Source organism: Carcharhinus amblyrhynchos, chromosome 3, assembly GCF_965287045.1.
Source record: "Carcharhinus amblyrhynchos chromosome 3, sCarAmb.v2.hapA, whole genome shotgun sequence".
Classification (NCBI taxonomy): domain Eukaryota; kingdom Metazoa; phylum Chordata; class Chondrichthyes; order Carcharhiniformes; family Carcharhinidae; genus Carcharhinus; species Carcharhinus amblyrhynchos.
In genome coordinates, this window is record NC_137326.1 from 131,878,337 (window position 1) to 131,905,282 (window position 26,946).

General features: G+C 48.8%; 1 protein-coding gene across 4 annotated transcripts in view; it reads left to right on the forward strand.

Annotated features, from left to right (window-relative positions):
• Positions 1-10,511, forward strand: part of p2ry1 (purinergic receptor P2Y1) — a 47,004-nt gene extending 36,493 nt beyond the window's left edge. For 2 of the 4 annotated variants that reach the window (XM_080186019.1, XM_080186021.1), the window contains exon 2: positions 4,966-10,511. In XM_080186019.1, coding sequence (XP_080042145.1) covers positions 5,011-6,096 — 1,086 coding nt within the window. In that variant the 5' untranslated portion in view covers positions 4,966-5,010 and the 3' untranslated portion in view covers positions 6,097-10,511. Of the gene's footprint in view, positions 1-398; positions 545-782; positions 934-4,965 lie in introns of those variants that run through there. The other 2 variants (XM_080186020.1, XR_013886338.1) reach the window with 2 other exon arrangements.
• Positions 10,512-26,946: the final 16,435 nt, after the last annotated feature.

The window sequence follows — 26,946 nt, forward strand, 5'->3', positions numbered from 1 at the left end:
AAGCCCTTAAGTGCCATCAATTGAAACCACTTAAGGGCTTTAACTGGAGTCAAGGGTAGGCTCTCCCTTCCCCTCCCTACAGTCCCCAAGCCCCTTCCCTCTCTCCCGTAAGATTGAGATTGAGAGCAGGGTCCTGGATAGAATCCGCTCTATGAAAGTTCGCCTACCCCGCCCCGACCCCCCACTCACCATCCTCCCCCCACCCACATCCCCCGCCTCAGAACCTGCCAACATCATTGGTGGCAGTCTAGGGTGGTGACCTGTGGCTGGTTGGCCTGATTGCTTTGAGGAGCACTACTCGGACATGCCCCGGAATCTGTTCACAGGTTTGGCTTGGCCAGGTTGGAATGGGGCTGCAGATAGAGGGTAGACTAAACCATCCTCCTCTGGCCTTTCAGGAGAAGAGACCCCACTGCGCAGTTGAGAGGACATGGGCCTGCGGTCCTCCTTCAAACCCAATGATTTCTGACAAGGGTCAAGCTGGATGCCGTGGAGATGGAGTGTTGCTGCCCACCTCAGCCCCAGCAGGCGTGAAGGACCAGGGGTCCCCGCCAAAGGTAAGGGTACAGTACAGATGCCAGAGCGTCAGAGAGTGTAAACATTGTTGGGCTGTCTCATCTGAAATGAAAATCTTAAAGCTGGAACCCCCATGTATCCTTCAAAGGCAATGGCGCCACGATGGGGATCTCCATTGTCTCCCCGCCTTGCATGCACGGAGAGAGCGCAATGACTGGTTCCACTAACATGTCCTTTTCCTGCCCTAGGTTCGCCATCCAGCAGACAAACGCAGGACCCCAAGGAGCCACCCTTGACACCGGAAGACCAGCACCCCTCACGTGCATTCATGTTCACACCCATTCTCGGAAACACCATCACAGATACAAAAACATCCCAATGGGCATTGGTTCATCAGCTACAATGGCAGTTCACAGGGTGAGGACACATTGCATCCACTGGTGGAGGTAGAGAGTGCCCAGAGCAGAGGCAATCAGAGGACACTTAGAGACCAGAGCCATGTTGAGTCTGAGACAAGGTGACCAGTCTCTGGACACTGGAAGTCCAATGGGATGCTTGGAAGATTTTGTGGCGATCTCTGAGAGTTTGCATACCACAGCCTCTGTCATGGAGGATCCATTTGGAACATGAACACTGTATAAAAAAACCTGCTTATTTATTAGTCACAAGTTGACTTACATTAACACTGCAATGAAGTTACTTGAAAAATCCCCCAGTCACCACATTCTGGTGTCCGTTTGGATACACAGAGGGAGATTTAGCATGGCCAATGCACCCAACCAGCACAGTTTCAGATGTGGGAGGAAACTAGAGCACCCGGAGGAAACCCACGCAAACATGGGAAGAACGTGCATTCTCCGCACAGTGACCCAAGCCGGGAATCGAACCCGGGTCCCTGGTGCTCTAAGGCAATTGATCAGGGCTCCAAATGCGCAACTTCCTCCATTGAGACAGTGGTGACTGACTTGGAGAGGCAGTTCCAGGAATTCAATCCGGGTGTCAGGAGGTCACTGTCAGAGTGAGTGATGGACAGAGCACCTCACCTCTCTGCTTGGTGTCTGTGGTTAGGAGCGAGGCCCAGCCTGATCTCAGGCTGGCGACGAGCTCCGTGTCGTCTCCGCGGGTTCCCCTCAGGGCTCCCTTGATGATGACACCAGCTCTTCCACTCCTCTGCCAGGGTCCATGCCCCCTGTTCAGGTGGCAATGACTGAGGAGTTCCCAGCCATAGCGCTGGACGCGCCTGCTCAGGATACTGCCCTTCCACTGGCCAGTGAACGGCCACTGAGATCATCAAGACTAGCAGAGTGGCAGAGTCAACAGGTTGCTTTCAATGCCACTGCCAGCGAGGAGGGGCACTAAGATGCAGCACCCACAAAGGTACGTTTAGATCACCCTGAACAGCGGAGATGATGATTTTCCATTCTGCCGTTACTTGTTCAGTTGTTTTCTTGTGTGGTGGTTAACACTGTGTAATGATACCTTCTTTATTACATGCCACAAGCAGATAAATATTGCCTTTGTGCCAATGGCATGTGTTTGTTTTATAGGGTGCAGCAGATGCCAGGACATGAAGGGGCTGGAAACCTTATTGCGCAGTGCTGAGCGGACTTTGTCATCCGTAGAATGGGTCATTACAAATGCTTGGCAAGAACACGTTACTCTTGCTGGAGGCAATGCTTTGGCAGCATGGCTGAAGGTGCACTGACTCCAGGCCTCCCTTCCTCTGTGAAGGTCCTTCCATGTCCTCATCCTGATTATTGTTCCTTGGGCTTCTATCTTGATCCAGCCCCGGAATCATCGTCAGTGGATCTGCCTGGATTTCCTAACCCTCAGTGGGTCCCCCCTCATGCCTGAGTGCAGAATACAATAACTATAAGAGACACAAAGTGTGGAGGATTTTGCGTGCTGCCCCTGAATGGTCCAGATCTCTGAATCTCATTTCCAACAGACCATCTATCACTGACATTGTGGAGGCATAACTCCTATTATCCCTCTTCTCCACGTCTGTCCTTAGGTGCTGGAGACACATCAAGAGCCACCTTTTGAAAGGTTAGCCTTTGTCACCCAGGAGCCACCCATCCACCCGAGCTGGAACGACCAACAGCCTTGGCAATGAGGAGTGTCGGGAGATGGGAACTGCCAAGGTTCCCATCTCCCGACATCATGGGAACTGCCAAGGTTCTTCGCACAGAATTTGTACCTTGTGGGTTGCAACCTATCTGCAGGTCCATGGAGGAGAAGCCTTTTCTGTTCAAAGGCACACGGCTCACTCACTGGTACCTTGATGGTCGCATGAGTGCGATTGATGGCACGCTGGATGTGGAGGGGGAGCCCTGCAATCTCAGCGAAGCCTGGCGGGTCTCGACCATCCTGTAATGAATGAAGCTCATGACCCGACCTGAACAGAGCGCCGGTGACTGGCTTGACGCAGCTGTGGGCAGCAGATTGGGACACTCCACACAGATGCTTCACTGATTGGGGGCAAAGGCATAGAAGTTGAGGGTTAGAGCCATAGGCATGGGGTGGAGATGATCTCTGGTCCAATCATCTGATGCAGAGCGGGATTTTACAATCTCGCTCATCCCAAAACTGTAAAAACCCGCCTGACTCAAAAAATCTTTCAATTGTCTTCCCCAGTCCGTTCCGATTCCCATTGTAGGCAGGGCAGTAAAATTCCAGCCGTAGAGGTCACAGTCTCCCTGGGGAGGCAGGGTCTCCTTTGGCACAAGACCTTGGACATGTTAAGAAGGCTGGATCACTGCCTGTACCCTCGCGCAGCAAGGCAATGGGGTCTGCTGAGGCTCTTTCCATTCTGCTCTCTCTGCGCCCCCCAGTCTCTGCGTCATCCCTCCCGCAGGTCGATGCCTGGGACACTGTCAGTGGCCACTTGGCCTCTCCCTTCTGCTGCTCTGTTCCTCCTCAGAGGAAGACCCGACAGTGGAGTAAACGACACCCCCCACCCCCCACCATTCGCTGAGAAACAGAGGTGTATCTGGTGAGCAGATGGGTCCACACGGTGTAAATCCTCCAGGAACCTTTGTGACAGAAAGGATTGTTGAAGTAAAGGTGAGCGATGCAATGCTGGAGTGAAAACGAGAGGTAATGCTGCCAGGTTTCACAGAACAGCCAACAGTAACCTAACTCCTGACTATTCAGAGTGGCAATGCTCCGGACCCGGTTTACCCTGCCCTTGGATAACACAGTAAAAATAAATACAGATTGCCTGCCTGGCATACGCCAAGTGAGAAATCACATGGTGACTTAAAATGTCAGTCAATTGGGACGTGTTGATGGATAATTATGTTATCAGTGGGCATGCTATCGACTCCAGCGCGTGTCGCTGACTGTATTATTGTTCCAGTGTGAGATGAAGCCAGGGCATTCGCTCGCCGTTTTCCAGTGGGTCCGGCGTGCGCCCGCATTTAGAACGTAAAACTCAGGCCGTCAAATCAAGTCTCTTGTTTGTTTCATAATGTCGTTGTGAAGGACGGTGCGAGGTCAGAGGGGCTACCAGAAGGCAGGTTGTTGTTGCTCCAGGGCCTGGCTGTGTGCGCACTTGCTGTCACGCTAATCAGCATCAGTCCAAGAACTAACTGATTGAGTGCAAAGCAGATTTAGGGACTTCCTGAAAACATTATCAGAAGGGACAACGTTAACGCAAGTTTCATAGAACCATAGAACCTCTACAGTGCAGAAGGAGGCCATTCAGTCCATCGAGCCTGCACTGACTCTTTGACAGAGTGTTTTATCTGGGCTCCCCACCCTATCCCCAAAACCCCGGCACATTTACTCCACTAATCCCCCTAACACACATATCTTGGGACATAAAGGGGCAATTTAGCACAGCCAATCTATCTAACCCACACACAAGGAGGGCACAATGGCACAGTGGTTAGCACTACTGTCTCACAGCGCCGGGGACCTGGGTTCGATTCCCGACTTGGGTCACTGTCTGCACATCCTCCCCCTGTCTGTGCGGGTTTCCTCCGGGTGCTCTGGTTTCCTCCCATGCTGGTTAAGTACATTGGTCATGCTAAATTCTCCCTCAGTGGAGCTGAACAGGCTCCTAGGGGATTTTCACAGTTACTTCCTAGTATTAATGTAAGCCTGCTTGTGACCCTAATAAATAAACTTTTACCTTTGGAATGTGAGAGGAAAGTGGAGCATCCAGAGGAAACCCACGCAGGCACAGGGAGAATGTGCAAACTCCACCCAGCCAGTGACCCAAGAATGGAATTGAACCTGGGTCCTTGGCACTGTGAGGCAGCAGTGCTAACCACTGTGACCCCGTACCACCCTTTTGATCTTCCTTTTGCACCGTTTGATTTAACCTTGCCAGAGTTTTGGTAGAACAAAAATACTTCCCTGAAGAAAAGGAAAATTATTACTGGCTCATAATTGCTTACCAACGATCCTGCAGACTTAAACTTTGATTGTTTGTTGTTTCAGATGTTCTGTTCGTTGAAGGGACACGGGCCATCTTGTTGATGTCAGATGGAAGACCTTGAGTTTGATACAATGCAGGAGGTGTTATCTAACTACTCAAACTTGTCCACTGACCTGACTGCTAGCATCAACAAAACCTGCTCCTTGAACAAGGGTTTCCAGTTTTATTATCTGCCCATCATGTACATTATAGTCTTTGTCACTGGATTCATCGGAAACAGTGTTGCTCTCTGGATGTTCATCTTCTACATGAGGCCTTGGAGTAGCATCACTGTGTATATGTTTAACCTCGTCCTGGCTGACTTCTTCTACGTCTTCTCCCTGCCCGTTTTGATCTTTTATTACTTCAACAAGACCGACTGGATCTTCGGGGAGACCCTGTGCAAACTGCAGAGGTTCATTTTCCACGTTAACCTGTACAGCAGCATCTTGTTCCTGACCTGCATCAGCGTCCACAGGTACATGGGGGTGGTCCACCCCATGAAATCGCTGGGCAGGTTGAAGAAGAAGTCGGCCACCATCGTGTGCGTGTGCGTGTGGGTTACCGTGATAGCCGCCATCGCCCCGATCCTCTACTTCTCCCGAACGGGGCTGAGGAAAAGTAAAACAATGACGTGCTACGACACGACCTCTAAAGACCTCCTGCACACTTACTTCATTTACAGCATGCTGACCACGTTCTTCGGCTTCTGCGTCCCCTTCGCCACCATCCTGGTCTGTTACGGATTTATAGTGAAGGCACTAATATGCAATGACATGAGGACGCCGCTCCGGGGCAAGTCCGTGCGCCTCGTCATCATCGTGTTGGCGGTCTTTGCCGTCGCTTACCTCCCCTTCCATGTGATGAAGAACCTGAATCTTCAGTCTCGACTTTATTACCAGGGGCCAGAGACGTGTGAGTGGAACAAGAGGGTCTATGCCACCTATCAGGTGACCAGGGGTCTCGCCAGCCTCAATAGCTGTGTGGACCCGATCCTGTACTTCCTGGCGGGAGATACTTTCAGGAGGAGGTTCACCAACGCGGCCAGCAGGTTCATGTCGCGACGGGGCGAGACCAACCCACAGTTTCGGAGCGAGGATAGCCCACTTCACGCTGTATTGAACATTTCCCAAAACGGAGACACCTCTCTCTGAACTTACAATTGTGTCGATGAATTTTATGGCATTTTGTTTTTTAGGCTTTGAAGGGTACAGTAAGAACTGTGATTGAGAATGGTCTGTTATAGGAAATAGTGAAGATTGAAGTCCCCAAACCTTGTTTGAGCGTTCGGTACAATACTTAACTGTTCACCTTCCAGATCTGTCACAGATGAACCTGAAGTTTCAGTCTCAGAGCAAGAAATGCCTTTCATCATTTTAGAAAAGCATTTGCTTTGTTCTGTTAGCTCTTTCCAGTTGCCCACATAGTTTGTTCAGCATCCCAGTACTGTGTTGAAGTCGAAACAGAGGAGGGGTACAATAGCTCTGGGCTGACTGTTCCAATGAGGGACATCATGATTAGCACTGCTGCCTCACAGCGCCAGGGACCCGGGTTAGATTCCCAGTTTGGGTCACTGTCTGTGCAGAGTCTGCATGTTCTCCCCGTGTCTGTGTGGGTTTCCTCTGGCTTCCCTGGTTTCCACCCACAGTCCGAAAGACAGGTTAGGTGCATTGGCCATGCTAAATTCTCCCTCCGTGTACCCAGACAGGCTCTGGAGTGTGACGACTAGGGGAATTTCACAGTAATTTCATTGCAGTGTTAATGTAAACTTATTTGTGACACTAATAACTAAACTTACTCACTCTTAGGGAGTGGGATAGCTTGATCTTGGGTTTGGACATAGCTGGGCACAACATTGAGGGCCAAAGAGCCAGTACTGTGCTGTACTGTTCCAGGTTCTATGTTCTCCCCACTGCCCCTCCCAAACACAACGACTTGGCAGGGATCTGGAATACAACCTTAAAAGGAAAGTTATCCAGCCATCACACCTGACTGTTTTACTGATACTTTTACAGAATGGAACAGGCCTCCCTCAGCTACCTAGCAAATTATAATGGAGGTTCTTCAACAAGAATCTTGGAAAGCCAGTCTGCGTTTAGAGGTCGTTTTGGGACGACCTGATAAAAGACTCTGTTTTGGGCAAAGTCGTTAAGCTGGCGGTTTAGGATGGACCACCGGCTGCAAGGCCCACCCGATTTTCAGCTCCGATTAAATGCAGTGGAAAGCAAACTTGGATGTGGCTGAGACGTGAGGGAGAGTGGATACTGACGGCTGTTCTATATCCCCGAGCCTACCACCCTAGGGTTGCCAGTTCTGGTCGGACACCTCCCTGTGATCACCGGCCTGCAACCCCTGTCACCGGCTGCCCAACATGCCAATCCTCATGGAGCCTCACCTCCTCAGAGCCGATTGGAATTGTGACGATCACGAGGGGGTCACGGGCTCAAGGTGAGAGGGGCAAGGTGTGACTCAGATGTCAGAGGGAGGTTTTTTTACGCAGAGGGTGGTGGGGGCCTGGAATGCACTGCCAAGTAGGGTGGTGGAGGCAGGCACGCTGGCATCGTTTAAGAATTACCTGGATAGTCGCATGAGCAGCCTGGGAATGGAGGGATACAAAAGAATGGCCTTGTTGGACCAATGAGTGGCACAGGCTTGGAGGGCCGAAGGGCCTGTTTCCTGTGCTGTACTCTTCTTTGTTCTTTTGTTCTTTGGAAAGCCAGCAGCCTCCTTGTTACCTGCTTGGCTGATCCATCCCTCGCAGCCATTCTCTCTTCGGTTGGGACTTTTCCACTCCGGTGGCGGCCATCGTCACGGACGGTGCAGGAAAATTTGGCTACTTTGCAAAATTTCCTGCCCTGCCTGTGACGATGCCCGCCTTGAGTAGAAGCGAAGATTCCAGGCCTTCGTCTCTTAAATCGTTGTAACTGTGAACAAAGGCATTCCATAACGTTCAAAAACAAAAAGCATTTTTCTTTAACGCCCCATTGGTTTGCCTCCTGGGTTTAGCTTGTAGCTGTGCCCAGGGAGATTAGAGGCTAATTCCTGTAGACGCCAGGCCAATACTGGAGATTTGGCAACCCTGTCTACAGCCAAAGTTACATCTGTGCTATCTTGAGCTAGGGAATAACAATAAATCAATCGAAGGAAAAGGATTTATGCATTATTATGTACATTCAATTCGTTGAAACAGTTGAGATGCTACAATTAACATTTTGATGGCGATCACGTACACTTAAGGTATGGGCCGAATGGCCTCCTTTTGCACGGCAACGACTCAACAAAGTGTTCAGCACTGCGTTGGCCTTTACAATCTCCTTTCTTTCTCTTGAATGTACAATGTGGTCCCTCCACGTCTTTGCTTCTCACAGTCCAATTTCCCTTGGTGAATATTTGACTCAGAAAGCTATTTGAAAAAAAAAATGATGACAGTATTTATTTCTCAGGAATTAAAAAAGCTTTCATTTCTCGAAGATTGTTGGCGGTGCCGGTGAAAACAAAAATAAAATCTATGGGCGGAATTCTCCGGCCACCACGCTGGTCTAAAAGCCTGAAATTCCCGCCCAACCATCAATGGGGTTTCACAATGTCTACAGCCCACCCGCTAAAATTCCAGTGGCGGACGGGATGGGAGAATTCCAGCCCAGATAGGGGCTTTCGAAGAAAGTTAGTTTACGCTTCAAAAATTGCCTTCTTGGCTGTAAGTTGCTTCGGGGCAACGTGAAGTCATGAAAGGCGCTATACAAAAGCGAGTCCTTCTTTTTCTTGTTTCTTTCTATTTTGCTGGTGCAGCGCAGTGTTGTTGACCCAGTGCGATTCCCAGTTTTGGAGGGCCACCTTCTGCATCAGGAAGTGGAATCAGAGTGGAAGGAAAATCAAACTGGCTTTTCGTTGGGCGGCACGGTGGTTCGCACTGCTGCCCCACAGCCCCAGGGATCCGTGTTCGATTCCCGGCTTGTGTGGAGCTTGCACATCCTCCTCGTGTCTACGCGGGTTTCCTCTGGGTGCTCCAGTTTCCTCCCACAGTCTGAAATACGTGCTGGTTAGGTGCATTCACCTGAAGAGGTGCCAGAGTGTGGCGATGAGGGGCATTTCGGAGTAACTTCATTGCAGTGTTAATGTAAGCCTTACTTGTGACTAATAAATAAACTTTATTAACTTCCCAGCAGGGATAATTGGAAAATGCATAGCCTGAAACATCTCCAATAAAAGTACTTGTAGATACTTCTGGACCTGGGAAAGATTTTCACTTCACGCCAGAAGATAGCAGTGGACTGAAGAAAACAAACTAAAGCAATCTTGTCTGCAGTAACAAAGACAGAAAATGCTGGAAAATCTCAGCAGGTCTGACAGCATCTGTGGGGGAGAGAACAGAACCAATGTTTCGAGTCTGGATGATCCTTCAAGAGGGAAGGGTTTTGTGAAATTCCTCTTGCAAAGCTGAGTGGGCTGAATTACCCCCTTTGTGTGCTGCAAGCATTAGCTGATTCTATGATACTGTATCGATATGGGCAGCACGATGGCACAGTGGTTAGCACCCCTACCTCACAGCACCAGGGACCCGGGTTCAATTCTAGCCTCAGGTCACTGTCTGTGAGGAGTTTGTACGGTCCTTCCAGTGTCTGCGTGGGTTTCCTCCGGGTGCTCCAGTTTCCTCCCAGAGTCCAAAGATGTGTGGGTTAGGTGGATTGGCCATGCTAAATGTTTCCTTAGTGTCTCCAGATGTGTAGGTTGGGGGGGGCGATTAGTGGGGTAAGTATGTGGAGTTATGGGGATAAGGCATGGATAAGATGTTCTGTCAGACAGTTGGGTACAGACCTGATGGGCCAAATAGCTTCCATCTTCATTTCAGGGATTCTATCATTCAATGATATCTGGATCTCCATTTGAGTCACTTCGGCTTTGTGCATAAGACCACAAGAGCAGAAGTAGGCCATTCAGTGAGATCATGACCAATCTGATGTGATAGTATCAGTATCCATTGATCATTATCAATTCTCCTGCCTTACCCCCTTGATTCCCTTACTGATTAAAAATCTGTCTGTCCCAACCCGCAGCACGCTCAATGATCCAGCCTCTACAGCCCTCTGCGGTAAAGAGTTCCACTCCCCTCCAAAGAGAAAAAAATTCCCCCTCATTTCTGTCTGAAATGAAGTGAATCGACCGCCCATTTCACATTGCTTCTGTTTGTCATCAGGGACGATAACGATCGGTTGAGGTTGCTGGAGATCTGCTGTCACCCGTTTTAAAAACTCTTGTCCAAAGTCCAGAAGGAGCTCGTTACGTTTGGTCCTCGTGTGGTGTGGAATGTGTGGGGGCTGTATCAACTGTGTCGACACTGTAACACTTGAACAATGAGAATGAAACAATTATTGAAATACCGCATCCTATCGTGAAACTGAACAGATAACTATTGCAGTTTACCACTCTTGTGGAAAGAAATGTTTGTTTTCTGTGTGTGTTTCCTTCGCTGCAGTCCTGAATGCTATCAGACAAACGGATACTAGAATATTTTATTTGTTGCAGTGCAATATAACACACCTTTGAGAAAAGCAAAGAAGCTTTTATTCCATTATATTTAATATATTACCAATTTTTATCAGAGTAATTCTTGTGTTATTTCTCTGCCATCGCTCACCAATGTTTCATCCTTAAAGCAAAACAGAAAATGCTGGAAAATCTCAGCAGGCCTGGCAGCATCTGTAAGGAGAGAAAGAAAAGTTGACGTTTTGAGTCCAGATAACCCTTTGACACCCTAAATATCTCCCACTTTCTGGCTTTGACAAAGGATCATCTGGATTCGAAACATCAGCTCTTTTCTCTCCTTCCAGATGCTGCCAGACCTGCTGAGATTTTCCAGCGTTTTTTCCTTTTTGGTTTCAGATTCCATCATCCGCGGTAATTTGCTCTAATCCTTAAATCCTCCTACGTGGTTCAGAGACAAGGGACGGTATCTTCCAGCTGTGCTCACTCCTAAACTGGAAAATCCCGCCCGATCAACGGACCTTTGCACACTCCACGCACCACCCCCACTCCCACCCGCTACAATTCCAGTGGTGGGCGGGACAGGAAATTTCCCCCTCAGAGGCGGAATATCCCACTCCCGCCTGCCTTGGGAATGGCAGCAGGCGGGACAGGAAACCTTTGGCAGTCCACTGTGTTGGTTTTGAGTGGGAATTTTCACTCTTGGGGCACACACGGGCAGAATACTCCCCTGCCCATGGAGTGGGATTGTTCTCCCTCTCTGCAGTGTTTCGCTGTGGCAGGAGGCTGATCGCCACTCATGGGTGATGGGATCTTAAGGGTCCCACTGTTAGTAGGGTTTCCCATTGAACACTCTCCTCATTACCTGTGGCTGGACTGTAAGAGCCTGCTGGAGTGAATGGGAGTAAGATTTTGGTGATGGACTATGTACCTCAAAACCCTGGAGAAGTCCCACCAGCGCTGCCTCAGCAAGATCCTGCAAGTCGATTGGCAGGACAGACGCACTAATGTTCTCACTCAGGCCGATATCTCCAGCATCGAAGCACTGACCGGTCAGATCCACTGGGTGGGTCACATTGTCCACATGCCGAACACAAGCTTCCCCAAACAAGCATGCTACCCGGAGCTTCGACGCAGGAAGCGAGCTCCAGGAGGGCAGAGGAAACATTTCAAGGATACCTTCAAAGTCGCCTTGAAAAGTGTAACATCCCCAAGGTTGCCTGAAGCGGAGGAAAAGCATCCGGGAAGGAGTTGAACACTTTTGAGTTTCATCGCCCAGAGCAAACTGAAGCCAAGCATCGATAGTGAAGAAAGAGCATGGAACCCCGGGCACCCTGCCCACCCGAGCAACTCACCCACCCAGGCATGGCATCCCACCCACCCGGGCATCCCACCCACCCGGGCACTCCATCTACCCAGCACCCCACCCACATGGGCACCCCACCCACCCACCCGGGCACCTCACCCACCCAGCACCCCATCCACCCACCCAGGCACCCCACCCACCCAGTACCCCACCCATCTGGGCATCCCACCACCCAGCACCTCATCCATCTAGCACCCCACCCACCCGGTCACCTCACCCACCCGGGCACTTCACCCACCTGGGCACTTCACCCACCCAGCACCTCACCCACCTGGGCACCTCACCCACCTGGGCACCTCACCCACCTGGGCACCTCACCCACCCAGCACCCCACCCACTTACTCCTCCACCCATTGTTTGCCCCACCTGTGATAGAGACTGTAGGTCACCTAAGGAACTCATTTTTAGGGTGAAAGCAAGTCATCCTCGACTCTGAGGGACTGCCTAAGAAGGATCCGTTCAGGATGATTCCATTTTCATTGAGTATTTTCCCCATGGTGGGATCAATAGCCTGTACGAGCAGGGCTGTATCTCAACGTGATTCCATCACTATATTTGGAATGTGCACAGTGTTTGATGTCTGAAGCCAGTTGGTACAGAAATCTGTTTCCAATGTGCTTTCATACAATCATTTTTCACAATAATATTTCCCAAATGATTATTAAATACTAAGGTCTATCTGGCTATCCATCCAAACATATTCCCTGTTCATTATCCTCAGCCCACTGCTTCCTGCATTTATTTTAATTGGTGGTGTTTTAAAGCTTCTCTACTTGCTGTCCAATGTGAGTGCAGTGATTTTGAAGTCCAGGTCTACTTGGGGGAGAGCAGATCTGATGATCAAGCTTCTGAATCCAGCGTCGCTTTCAATCCTTGGTTAATCAGATTCACTTGAATCATAGAAACCCGACAGTACAGAGGGATGCCATGTGGTCCATCGAGTCTGCACCCACAACAATCCCACCCAGGCTCTATCCCCGTAACCCCACATATTTACCCCGCTAATCTACGCATCCCAGGACACTAGGGGGCAATTTAGCATGGCCAATGCACCCAACCCGCGCATCTTTGGATTGTGGGAGGAAACCAGAGCACCCGAAGGAAACCCACACAGACATGGGGAGAACATGCAAACTCCACACAGACGGTGACCCAAGGCTGGAATTGAACCCCAGGTCTCTGGAGCTGTGAGGCAGCAGTGCTAACCACTGTGGCACCATTTTACTTTCTTTTCCCATGGGATATGGGTGTCACTGGCAAGGCCAGCATTTATTGCCCATCTCCAATTGCCCTCTGAATGGCTTGCTCGACCCCTTAAGAGATCAAATAAGAGTGAGCCTCATTACTGTAGATGTGGAGTCATACCTAGGCTAGACTGGGTAAGGACGTGAGCTTTTGTCTCCGAAGAAATGTGTGTATGTCTGATTGACTCCCTAGTTAGCAGTGTTTTGACCCCAAAAAAACAAATGGGTTTACTGTGGCAAGAAAGTAAAAACGTTAAAAATTTCAAACCTTATCTCCTAACCACAACTAACTTGCACAAATCCAGTAAAAATGAAGGTGGATAGAGAGGAACAATGGGTGGATATAAAGAAGGGACAGTGGTTGGATAGAGAGATGAGAACAGTGCGGGGATAGAGAGAGTGGATGGATAGAGGGGAAGAATGGATGGTCAGAGAGAGGGGAACAGTGGGTGGACAGAGAGAGGGGGAACAGTGGGTGGACAGAGAGAGGGGGAACAGTGGGTGGACAGAGAGAGGGGCACAGTGGGTGGACAGAGAGAGGGGAACAGTGGGTGGACAGAGAGAGGGGAACAGTGGGTGGATAGAGAGAGGGGACAGTGTAGATCAAATTTTTCTCAGACAGTCGAATCTGTTCAGGAAACTCTATGCCTCCATTTCCACAAGCTGCTTATTTTTAGCCAACATGAACCTGGTTTTCAGACTGTGGGGATATCAGCAAGGTAAAAATGGGAGAGGATATTTGGATCCATAAGGTAAGAGACTGTGAACCAGAGGAGTGTTCGCCCCATATCCAACAGAAAAACATCTTCATTGATCTCATCATTAGCCATTCCCACCCCCTTGCATTTCTACCTTCAACTTCCACAATCACCCCGACCGCCATAATCACCCCTGACCTCCATATTCACCCCAACTTCCATAATCACCCCTGATCTCCATATTCACCCCGACCTCCATAATCACCCCTGACCTCCATATTCACCCCAACTTCCATAATCACCCCTGATCTCCATATTCACCCCGACCTCCATAATCACCCCTGACCTCCATGTTCACCCCGACCTCCATATTCACCCCTGATCTCCATATTCACCCCTGACCTCCATAATCACCCCTGACCTCCATATTCACCCCGACCTCCATATTCACCCCTGACCTCCATATTCACCCCGACCTCCATAATCACCCCTGACCTCCATGTTCACCCCGACCTCCATATTCACCCCGACCTCCACAATCAAACCTGACCAGGGCAATCAACCCTGGCCTCCACAATTAACCTCTGACCTTCACAATCAACCCCTGACCCCCACATTCACCCCTGACCCCCACATTCACCCCTGACCCCCACATTCACCCCTGACCTCCATATTTACCCCTGACCTCCATAATCACCCCTGACCTCCACAATCAGCCTCTGACCTTCATAAAGAACTTCAACCTCACTTGTCCAGATCTCAGATGTGGCCTTGTGATGCAGGCTTTTGTACTCAGCAGGCTGTCAATTGGGACGGCAACAAGTTTGTTGAAAAAGCTTAAAAGATGCCGCTAACATCATGGCAGGATATCTAAGGAAACCTTACTCCTGGATTTCCCATCTAGATATCCATCCCCATCCCTGTTTTGCTTCACTGTCTCAGGCAAATATCAGCAGCGACCCCTCACTTCTCAAATCTGCTGCTTGACCAATATCAATCCAATTAACTTCAAAGCTGATAATTGATCCCCAAGACCCGAATCTCTGTATGGCCCAAAAATGTTGAGCATTTTCAGGTTGATGTGGTTTTCTCAGCCTGACTCAGTCCATAGGTGCAGAAGTAGGCCATTTGGCCCCTCAAGCCTGCTTCACCATTCAGTTAGATCACGGCTGATCTACACCTGAACTGACCAAGCAGCCTTGGTTCCAGGACCCTGAACAGAAAGCTGTGGCTGGTTGTAGCTGGTGGCGCTCTTGCCTTTGAATCAGAAGGTTGGGGGTTCAAGTCCCCATTCCAGTACTTTGAGCACAAGAATCCAGGCTGACGCTCCAGTACAATACTGAGAGGGTGCTGCACTGTCAGATGTGCCGTCTGTCATTCACTGTGATGTTAAATTGAGGGCCTATTCTGCCCCCTGAGGTGAACATTAAAGTTCCATTTTCATTCCTCCTTCCCCATTGAACATAAGAACTAGGAGCAGGAGTAGGTGCTATTTTGAAGAGAAGGGGGAATTTTCCCTTGTGTGCTGCTCAGTATTTGTCCCTCAAAACCACTGAATATCTTGTGTTTTCAGCAGCTGGCTATGTATAAATTGTCTGCTGCCTTTCCTGCTTTGCCGTAGTTACTATACCACAAGACGGAACAGGCTCAATGGGCCAAGTGGCCTACCCCTCCTCCTAATTCATATGTTTTTATGCATGTTATAGAGACATTGGCCAGAATTTTACGACCTCACTCATCCCAAAACCATAAAATCCCGCTCAAAGTCAATGCATCTTTTACATGGTCCGCCCCTCGCCAGCTCCGATTCCTGTGACGGGCAGGACGGTAACATTTTGGTCATAGAGTCATAGAGCAATGCAACGCTAAAACAGGCCCTTCGGCCCAACCGATCCATGCTGACCATGGTGTCCTCCCAGCTGGTTCCAGTTGCTCACATCTGGTCCATATCCCTCTAATCCTTTCCCATCCATGTGCTTATCCCAATGCTTTTTCAATGTCGTTATTGTACCTGCCTCAATCACTTTCTCTGGAAGTTCACTCCAGATACACACCACCCTCAGCATTAAGAAGTTGCCCCCTCAGGCATCTGTTATTCCCCTCTCACCTTAAACCTTTGCCATGGGGAATTAGTTCAAATGGTAGAGCACTTGCTTTGCATGTGAGAGGTGGTGGGATCAATGCCCACATTCTCCACTTTGAGTGGGATGGCACGGTGGCACAGTGGTTGGCACTGCTGCCTCATAGTGCCAGGGACCTGGGTTCAATTCCTGGCTTGTGTCACTGCAGTGTGGAGTTTGCACATTCTTCCCATGTCTGTGTGGGTTTCTTCCGGGTGCTCCGGTTTCCTTCCACAGTCCAAAGATGTGCGGGTTAGGTTGATTTATCATGCTAAATTGTCCATTGTGTCCTGGGATGTATAGGTTAGAGGGATTAGCAGGGTAAATTTGTGGGATTTTGGGGATAGGGCCTGAGGCAGGATTGCTGTCGGTACAGACTCGATGAGCCAAATGGCCTTCTTCTGCATTGTAGGGTTTCTATGACTCTATGCCCTTCATACAGTTCTGTACAGTTCCAGTAAGTTAGTGGAAAAAACTGTTAGCTAATATGCAGTACAGTTATTGTTGATAGAACGGACTTACAGTTGATGGCACTCTTGCTTCTGAATCAAAAGGTTGGGGGTTCAAATCCCCATTCCAGTCCTTTGAGCACAAAAATCCAGGCTGACGCTCCATACAATGCTGAGAAGGTGCTGCACTGTCAGATGTGCCATCTGTCATTCACTGAGATGTTAAATTGAGGGCCTGTTCTGCCCCCTGAGGTGAACATTAAAGTTCCATTTTCATTCCCCCTTCCCCATTGAACATAAGAACTAGCAGCAGGAGTAGGCCATCCGGCCCCTCGAGCCTGCTCCACCGTTCAAAAAGACCATGACTGATCTTTTTGTGAACTCAGCTCCACTTACCCGCCCACTCACCATAGCCCTTAATTCCTCTACCGTTCAAAGAAGCATTCAATGAGGTACACTCAACTGTTCCACTGGCAGGAAATTCCACAGATTCACAACCCTTCGGGTGAAGAATGGAATATCCTTCAGCAGGCTTTGAGAGGTTGTCTGTTTCTAGGCCTCAGCTCCTGGCTTGCCTGTTCCTGGGCTGGCAGCTCAAATGAGAGGCGAGAAAGAATTCAAAACATTTCAAAGTAAAACACGAAGGAGATCTATTTTTGTGTCAAGTTCGCAAGAGTCAGTCAGGATTGAGGCTTAAAGAAACTGATGAAGTGAGTCGCGCTGGTGTTTTTCTTGGCCATTGGAAGGAATTTCGAAATGAAGGATATCTTAGTGGGTAAGAAAATCAAGATGTGGAGATGCTGGCATTGGACTGGGGTAGACACAGTAAGAAGTCTCACAACACCAGATTAAAATCCAACAGGTTTATTTGGAATCACACAGTTTTGCAGCACTGCTCCTTCATCAGGGGGTCCCTGTACATAAGGGAGGGGATGGATGGTCGAGGGTGAAGGGGTAGTTAGTGCCTAGCAGAGACTGAGGGGGTGCCCTGATCTCTCAGTGGTGAAGAGGGATAGCCCCTGGTTTCCATTTCCCCTAAAAACACAAGAGTTTTTGGGGCAAGTTGAAGATGATGGGGGAGGAACAAAGAAAAAATTGATGTGGTTGAGTCTGGATGCAACAAACACATGCATCGGGACTGCAGTGGAGCTGAGGTAGGAGTCTCCTCGCTGCTCATGTCATGAAAACCTCCCTCTCTGCTCCGCACTCGAGGGGTGAAGGCCATCATGTCTTCAGGGCTGCATGGCTTGAGTAGGGGAGGACAGTAAAGGAGATGTTTCATCATCTGAGACAGTCACAGTCACAGTCGCGTTAACTTGGATTGTTTCCCCAACACTGCGTTAGAGCCTTGCAGCAGCTGACATCCTACAATAGTGCTGAAGTCAGGCAATGATTCAGAGACACAAGCAAGTCAATTCTTTCCTATTCCTGGTGATTGCAAGCTGGCCTCAGCCTCCCTCTTGTCCTGCTGTCCAATTAAATCTACTGACCTTGGACCCAAGACCCTTTGACTAACAAAAGTAGATCAGTCTCAGTTTTGAAATGTTTAATTGATGCACAGACCCAACAGGGGCAAAGGTTCCAGTCTTCCACTAGCCTTTGTGGAACAATCACCTTGCATCGATAACACGTTGGCTTTTAGGGGCAGCCATTTTACACTAAGGCATCACTAATGGCGTACACTAAGGCAGTGGCACAGTGGAATTATCACTGGACTGGCAATCCAGGGTAATGCTAAAGGGGACCTGGGTTCGAATCCCACCATGGCAGACGATGAAATTTAAATTGGATAAAAATCTGAAATTAAGAGTCTAACGATGACCATGAAACCATTGTCATTAAAAAGACTCGCTGATGTTCTTTAGGGAAGGGAGTCTGCCAGCCTTACCTGGTCGGGCCCACACGTGATTCCAAAGCCACAGCAATGTAGTTAACTCTCAACTTCCCTCCAAAATAGAGGGGAAGTTAGAGATGGACAATAAATGCTGGCCCAGCCAGCAACATCCATAAAAATGAATAAATAAATTAAGCTAACAATCTCTCGCCAGTGTGTGAAAATTAAAACATGTTTTATAAAGCCCATGGAAACTAGCAATTCAAAGAACAAAGAGCAACACAGCACAGGAAACAGGCCCTTTGGCCCTACGAGCCCGTGCCGCCCATTTTAACACTCGGTGAGTGCCTCTTTCCAATCCTTCTTCTTCCTACGACTTTTGCCTACACCTCATGGACTCCACAATAAAGGGGTGCAAATTTAGGGAAGTATATGTGAGCCAGATTAAGGGAGGTCTAGTTTAGGGACAATTTGTTAACACCAATCAGCCTAAAAGCACGTTTTTGGGGTGTGGGAGGAAACCGGGGCACCCGGAGAAAACCCACGCAAGCACGGGGAGAATGTGCAAACTCCCACAGACACCGACCCAAGCCGGAGATCTGACCCAGTCCATGTATCTGCACAGCAAACAGTGATAGTCACTGAGCTGTCATGTTGCCCATCAGTTGGTCCAGTTTAAGTGTACACTAACGACGTGAAGCACTAGGCAATTCTCGAAGCAACATCCAAGAGCAGCCCTCGCACGACCCACCGCGTGTATGCCCCTTGTCTGCCTAGACAGTCCAAAGATGTGTCGGTCAGGTAGATTGGCCATGATAAATTGTCCCTAAGTTTCCAGGATGTGTAGGTGTGATGGATTAGCCATGGGAAATGTGTAGGGTTACACATAGTGGAGAGGTGCTGGGTAAGATACTCGAGAGTCAGTGCAGAGTCAATGGGCAGAATGGCCTTTCTGCACTGTAGGGGTTCTATGATTCTAATGATTCATATCACTGGGGAAAAGGATTGAGTGATTGAGGCTTGCATGAATATTTTTGAGTTTCTGCTCTACCCTCCTGGAAAGAGATAAGATTCTGTAACTGAGGAACAGCACGCCTCCCCGCTGGAAAAATGAATCACTTTGCTCCATTTTTAAGAATTGGTTTTTTTTCCCATTGAGAGCAATGAGTGATTCGAAACAAAGAACCTTATGACTGGTACAGAATTTCGAGCCAAGTATTCTAACATGAATGAGAGCGCATGATATTATTCATACGCACAGAGTGCATTTTTATCAAATCCCTTTACTGCTTTCTTGGAACTCTTAACTCGCGTAACATAAGTGGGATGATGCTTCTGTTAATATAATGGAAAAAATTTGATATGAATGCACACTTGTATGATAATGTTATAAAATCTGATACAATCCTATAAGACTGATTGGAAATTATAAGTGAGTAAGAAGCCAGTGACTTCACGTACTGCAGTGGCAATGAATAAGTAACGGGATTCGAAATTGCAACCTCCAGACTCGATCTCTGCAGATGCTGCCAACTAAGCAATGGATGCCACTCACAAACTGAGAATGTGGTGGGGAGCCACCTTCTTGAGCCGGTGCAGCTCACGTGGTGTAGGTACACCCACTAGGAAAAGAGTTTCAGGGTTTTGATTTAGTGACAGTGAAGGAATGGCCGATATATTCCCAAACCAGGATGGTGAGTGACTAGGTGGGGAAGAACAAAGAACAAAGAACAGCACAGCACGGGAAACAGGCCCCTCAGCCCTACAAGCCCGTGCCGCCCATTTGGAACTTCCATGTGGTAGCGTTCCCAGGTATCTGCTGCCCTTGCACTTCTAAATGGGAGAGGTTGTGAGTTTGGAAGCTGTTATCAAGGAGCCTTGGTGAGTTCCTGTGATGTATCTTATAGATGGCTGCCACTGTTCATAGGTGGTAGATGGAATGTATGCTTGAGGAAGGTGTAGTAATCAAGCAGACTGCTTTGTCCTGGATGGTGTCGAGCTTCTTGAGTGTTGCTGGAGCTGCACTCATCCAGGCGAGTGAACGGCATCCCATCACACTTCTGACTTGTGCCTTGTAGATGGCGGATAGGCTCTGAGGAGTCAAGAGGTGAATTACTCGCCACAGGATTGCTAGTCTTTGACCTGCTCTAGTAGCCACAGTAATTATATAGCTTCAACTTCTGGTCAATGGTAACTCCCAAAATGTTGACAGCAGGGGATTCAGTGATGGCTACATCATCAAATGTCAAAGGGAAATGGTTAGATCCTCACTTGTTGGAGATAGTTATGCCTGACACTTGTGTTACACGAACGTTACTTGCCACTTACCAGCCTGAGTCTGGATATTGTACAGGGCTAGTTACATTTGGACATAGGTTGTTTCAGTACTTAAGGAGTTGTGAAAGGTGCCGAACATTATGCTAACATCCCGTTTCTGACCTTTTGATTGATGAAGCAGCTGAAGATGGTTGGGCCTAGGATACTACCCTGAGTAACTCCTGTAGTGATGTCCTGGAGCTGAGATGATTGATCTTCAACCATCTCAACCATTTTCCTTTGCACCAGGTATCTCTCCAATCAGTAGAGGGTTTTCCCGCTGACTCGCTGGGGCTCCTTGATGCCACCCTCAATGAAATTCTATCTTGATGTCAAGAGCAATCACTCTCACCTCAGCTCTGGAGTTTAGCTCTTTTGTCCATGTCTGAACCATGGCTATAATCAGGTCAGGAGCTGAATGACCCTGGCAGAACCAAAACTGAGTGTCAACGAGCAGACCATTGCCATGTAAGTGCCATTTGATTTGACCACACCTTCCATCAATTTTCTGATGATAAAGCGCAGACTAGCAGGGTGATACTTGGTTGTATTGGTTTTGTCCTTTGTGTGGACAGGGTGTGTAGTGTATAATGGACAGGCAATTTGACGTGCAGCTAATTTGATCTTGCTCCTTCTGCACCCCCACTAGTTGAATGTTAGGTATCCAACAGAATCTGGCCAACTGCTGATAAGGAAGCAGAATCCTGGCTGGACTCTCCCATAAACAGTACAGGACGCTGCAACTCACTGAAGTAAGGCCCTTCAAATGTTTCATTACATTAGTTGTTGCTGTTGTCTCTTAGTTCTTCCTTAGCGAATGCATTATTTGTTATGGCTGGAATATTTCCCATCGTAACTTGACATTCATTGAAGTCAGGCAAGTGTCTATCTGAGACACAAATTAAGCAAAAATTGAAGAATAAATGCTGGAAAATTTCAGCAGGTCAGGCAGCATCTGTGAAGATAACAGACAGAATTTTCCAATCCCGCCCCCCACTTTGACCTGGAGCAGGTTTTCCAGTCTTGGGGCGAGCATGGCCAGAAAGTCCGGCCCAACATATTAGGTTGATGATCTTGGCATCTCTCAAGTACTATGCGGGGAGATGGCAAATAAAGAAAGGAAACTTAGACCAAAAGGCCATAAGATATAGGAGCAGGATTAGGCCATTCGGCCCATCGAGTCTGCTCCGCCATTCAATCATGGCAGATATGATTCTTATCCCCATTCTCCTGCCTTCTCCCCATAACCCTTGATCCCCTTATTGATCAAGAACCTATCTATCTCCCTCTTAAAGACTCTCAATGACCTGGCTTCCTCAGCCCTCTGTGGCAACGAATTCCACAGATTCACCACCCTCTGGCGGAAGAAATTCCTCCTCACCTCAGTTTTAGAGGAGTGTCCCTTCACTCTGAGGTTGTGCCCTTGAGTTCTAGTCTCTCCCACTAATAGAAACATCCTTTCCACATCCACTCTATTCAGGCCGCTCAGTAAGTTTCAATCAGATCCACCGTCATCTTTCTAAACCCTCTCAAGTATAGACCCAAACCCCTCAACTGCTCTTCATTTAACAAACCTTTCATTCTTGGGATCATTCTCGTGAACCTCCTCTGGACTCCTTCCAGGGGCAGCACATCCTTTCTTAGGTATGGGGACCAATAAATAAACTTTAAAAGCTGCCAGGCCGGCACTATGGGGGGGGTATTCCTTCACAGGATGGATTGCACTTGCAGAGATGACCCTCTTGCACTGGGGAAGCGGGAGCCAGAGCTAAATTAGGCACCGCTGTGACCCCAAGGCCTGTCTCTAGGAAGCAAACTCCATCCACCCACCAGGATTCAGCGGGGGGGGTCTGACCACCTTCACGGCCTGTGAAGTCAATTCAAGCGTCTTGGTTGGCATTTCAATTGGCTACGCATTGCTGATGGGTGCGTGGCTGTCATCTGCCCGCCCACCCAAACCCTCCCCCAAAGTAGCCTCGGCCAGAATAAGCCGGGGGTCGGGGAAGTGGGCAACGTGCTGGCTTCCCAGCATGTACCTGGTGGTGCCAAATTGCTGGCACATCCACTTCCAAAATGGTGGTGGGCGAGTGGAATGGGCTGTCTGCAGTGGTGGTGGAGGCGGATTCATTAGTGTCTTTTAAGAGACTTTTGGATAAGTACAAGGGACTTAGTAAGATAGAGGGTTATCGATAAGCCTCGTAGGTAGGGATATGTTCAGCGCATCTTGTGAGCCGAAGGGCCTGTTTGTGCTGTAGTCTTTCTATGTTCTATTTTATGTTCTATATTCTAAAATCATCACCTTTGATGAATAGAACCGAGCCCAAATTTCCTGAGAGCTTTTCATTGTGAAAACTACGAACCAGGCAGTTTCTGGATTGGGCATCTGAACAGCAATGCCAGGCTGGTAAATGCCAACCAAGAGATGACTGTCAGTGAAATCAGTGGGAGGGGTAAAAGCTGGGTGACACGATGGCACAGTGGTTAACACTGCTGCCCCGCAGCGCCAGGGACCCAGGTTCCATTCCCGACTTGCGTCATGTCTGTGCGGAACCTGGACATTTTCCCCGTGCCTGCGTAGGTTTCCTCCGGGTGCTCCGGTTTCCTCCCACAGTCCAAAGATGTGCGGGTTCGTTGGACTGGCCATGCTAAATTGACCCTCAGTGTCAGGGGGATTAGGAGGGTGTGAGTTATGGGGATAGGGCCTGGCTGGGATTGTGGTCGGTGCAGGCTCGATGGGCTGAATGGCCTCCTTCTGCACTGTTGGGATTCTATGATTTGATGAGTGTTCCCTGTCATCTATTTTAGCAGAAGCACCAAATTGTTCCATGAACGTCACCCCATTAAGATGCTGGACACCAAACGCATTAACTATTTGCTTGGGAATAATACTGATTGAAATTTCACTCCTATTGATGCCAATGGATATACGTAATCTAGAAGGATTTAGACCAGGATTACAAGATGAAAAAGGCGGATATTATATGTTTCCTAAATGACCACACCATTGTATTGCTGTACGGAAATAGTGTTGTACTGATGTCTGAACAGGCTGGAGCCCTAGAAATGTTGGCACAGAAGGAAGCTATTCAGCCCATTGTTTCACATCAGAATGATCTATCAGCTTCAATTCCACACTCTCTAACATTTTCTCCTTCAAGCGGTTATCCAATTCCCTCTCAAATGTCATGCTCGACTGAGATTGAATGGCCGATTGTGATAATGCGTTCCATATTTGAATAACCTTTACATCAAAAACAATTCTTCCAACCTCTCTCTCTCTTTATACTTGCGAGCCCTCGCCGTCAACTTAGCAACGAATTGGCGACCATTAACTGTCAGCAAGACAGGGAACTGGTCAAACTGCCTCCTTCTCTCTCAACGTGCCCAGCTTGTATGACGCACTGCCTTGTTGCATGCTCTTCCGATAATGTGTGCAGCATGCCACGGGATAAGTAACGTCTTAAACTTAATCATGTCAACAAACACTGAGAGCACTGACAAAGCTACAACAATAAAATCAGAAAGGAATGACCATGTTTTTGTGGAGCATTTTCTATCACTTCAGGACACTGATCTTTCTACATATGGGTGTGATCAAAGTTGAAGGCCAGGGTCTGTAACACCCTCAGAGATGATGTGGGTATGCCGGCGTTGGACTGGTGTAAACACAGTAAAAAGTCTGACAACACCAGGTTTTAGTCCAACCTATTTATTTGATAATATACTCACAAGCTTTCGAGGGGACTGCCTCTTCGTCAGGTGGAGAGTTCATTCACCTGACGAAGAGGCAGTCCCCTCGAAAGCTTGTGAGTATATTATCAAATAAATAGGTTGGACTAAAACCTGGTGTTGTCAGACTTTTTACCCTTAGAGAGGCAGCCAGAGACAGATTGCCTCTACGTAGTCGCTTACCTGTACGTACAATGGAAAGCACCCATCTCGCTCAACCTTCCGGAGTCAAGTTGGGTGAGACTGAAGAAGAAAAGTGTGGTCCCCGGCTCCAGCGGTGAAATGCAAGAGTGAAAGAGGACACACCATCTCACTACAGCACTAGCTGCCATTAAACAGATGGGTTTAAAGAGCCCATTGAAAGAGAAAAGTTCCTACGATGAGTGGATGGGATGTAGTTGGGTGGTTCAGACTTCAGAGATGGTGGAATTCCAGACATATAGGGAGGGATCCGGATGCGGAGAGGAGATGGCAGTTAGGAAATGGTAGGAGATGAAATCTGGGCGTGTGTGTGTGAGTTGGGGCGTGGAGTGGGGGGGTGGGGTGCGGTTGCAGTGGTTTTGGAAGGTGGTGGGTGGTCTGGCCGTGTTGAGTCAGGGATTGGGAGGGTCAACCCGAGCAGGGATGGTGGAGGATACTGAGGAGGGTGGGGTTACTTATTTTGGGAGGGTATTGGAGGATGTGGGTGTAGGGTGTGTGCAGGGCTCAGTCTGGACTGTTTTTAAGCGTTGCTCTATGAGCAGAATTTTCCAGCCTCGCCCGAGGTGAACGGACATTTCCACTGCCCGGCCCTCGCCCGTTCTGTAGTGGTCAGGGCAGTAGGATCGCAACGTATGAGTGTGAAACTGGTGGTACCGTCCGAAGTTAGTGATTTGAATCACTTTTTTAGATGATTCCCAGCCCAGCACAATGGTCCAGGGGAAGTTAGTGCTTCTGGACGGTTGCTGCGCAAACCCTTACCTGGGAACTTCCAAGAGGGTTGCCCCAGTGTACGTCTGGTGTACCCCCGACATCTAAAACTGAGAAGCCAGGCAGTTATGGCCCCAATATCTAAGCTAGCCAATAATAAATGTAGGAAGGAATTCAGGAGAAAATTCTTCAAAGATCACCCAGTGACGCTCAGAAAATCCGGAGGAAGCCTTAGAGTCATAGATTGCAATTTTCCCAGCTCGTCAGGATAACACCCGGTTTCTCAGCTCAGGCAACCTTATAGGCATCGGGTTTCCAGCACAGTCAGCCTCTCACCAATTGAGAGGTTGAATATATTATTTAAATTTATTCAAATCTTCATTAACATGCCTTTAGTGAGCCTGGCGCACAATCGTCCGGCCTCGCTTCATGACCTCTCCAGGAAATTTTCTCCCCAGCGAGGAATACACCTGACCCTCAAGAACAGGGAATGGTGGTGTTGCCCTCACCAGCAGAACCAGAGGCCATTGTCGAGGGCAAGGGGCAGGGCACCTTGAGAATTGCCAGTCTACCAATGCCAACCTGGCACCTTGAGCATTGCCAGTCTGGCATCTTGGCAATGCCCGCTGGGCAATGCCGGGGTGGGCCTGAAGGGGTGGGGTCAATGGGGACGGGCTGTGTGTGGGGTAGCGCCAGGATGGGGCCTGAAGCAGGCAGGACCTATGAGGGCGGGTCCGATGTGAGACTGGAGCTACAGGAAGACAGCCTGATTGGGGAAGGCGAGGGGGCCCCTGCTGCTACTCTGTCTGCATTCATTAGGGTTAGGGAGGAAGGGGGGAGGCAGGGGCTATATTTCCAGGCATTGTAAGTCTTGGGGGCCCCTGAGATTGCAGGGTGGGTGGTGGTGATGGCAGGGGAGGGGAGGGGTGGGATTGGTGGGGGAGGTGGTGTGCTGGGTGCTGGCTGCAGCAGCAGAGGCCTGGCAACTACCATTCCCAAAGTGTACAGATCAGGAAAATCCCCCTCTGAAGTCCTTAAAATCGCCAGAAAACCTCTTGTACTATTGAAAGCCAGAACAAGGCCTTGGCCTATTCTCGCTGGAAAGAATCCAATCTTGACAATGCTTCATTTTCTCAAATATTCACCTGTGATGCAATAGGAACCCACACCTTAATTAATCTTAATTAAATGATCTAAACCCGATTCATTTATTTATTCAACTATTTCCCAACACAGCTGAAGCTCTTGTGAAATATGTCACTTGCCCTTGAATAAAGCGATGTCTTTAACTGACTCATTCTCATTGTCTAATTTCTTCCTGAATGATGCTGTGATCTCGAAGATCGAGAAGTGCATCATTTACCATCCAGTGCGCCGGTGAGCTGCCAATCTTCCTTATTTGACAATCACGTTATATTTAGGTGGCTGTGACTGGGCTTATTATCCCAGTGGCTGTCAGAATGGAGCGTACGGAAATACTATTTTAAGGTCCAGGCGGTGCTTAGGTCAAACCATTTCCTCCTCAGCAGCAGTTACTCAGTAGTTTCCCGGTATCTGAGTCTAAGAGTTAAAGGGCTCAGTCGCGCAGTTTGTTCCCCGGTTGGCGCCAGGAATGAATGTGACTGAGGCCAAAATGCTTCTGCAAATTGTTGGTCTTTTACATGGTTAATTTTTTAATGTTAAGATACAGGGGAAGGGACAACCACTTGATGCCAGCATTTACAAGATTCCAAGCCATTGAAGCCAAAATGCCTCGGCCAGAATGTTACGACTTTTCCCAGCCGGCTGCAGTGAACGGAGATTTGGCTGGATGCCAAATCCTCCAGCCTTGCTGCCGCAGGAGCGTAGTGAAAATGGT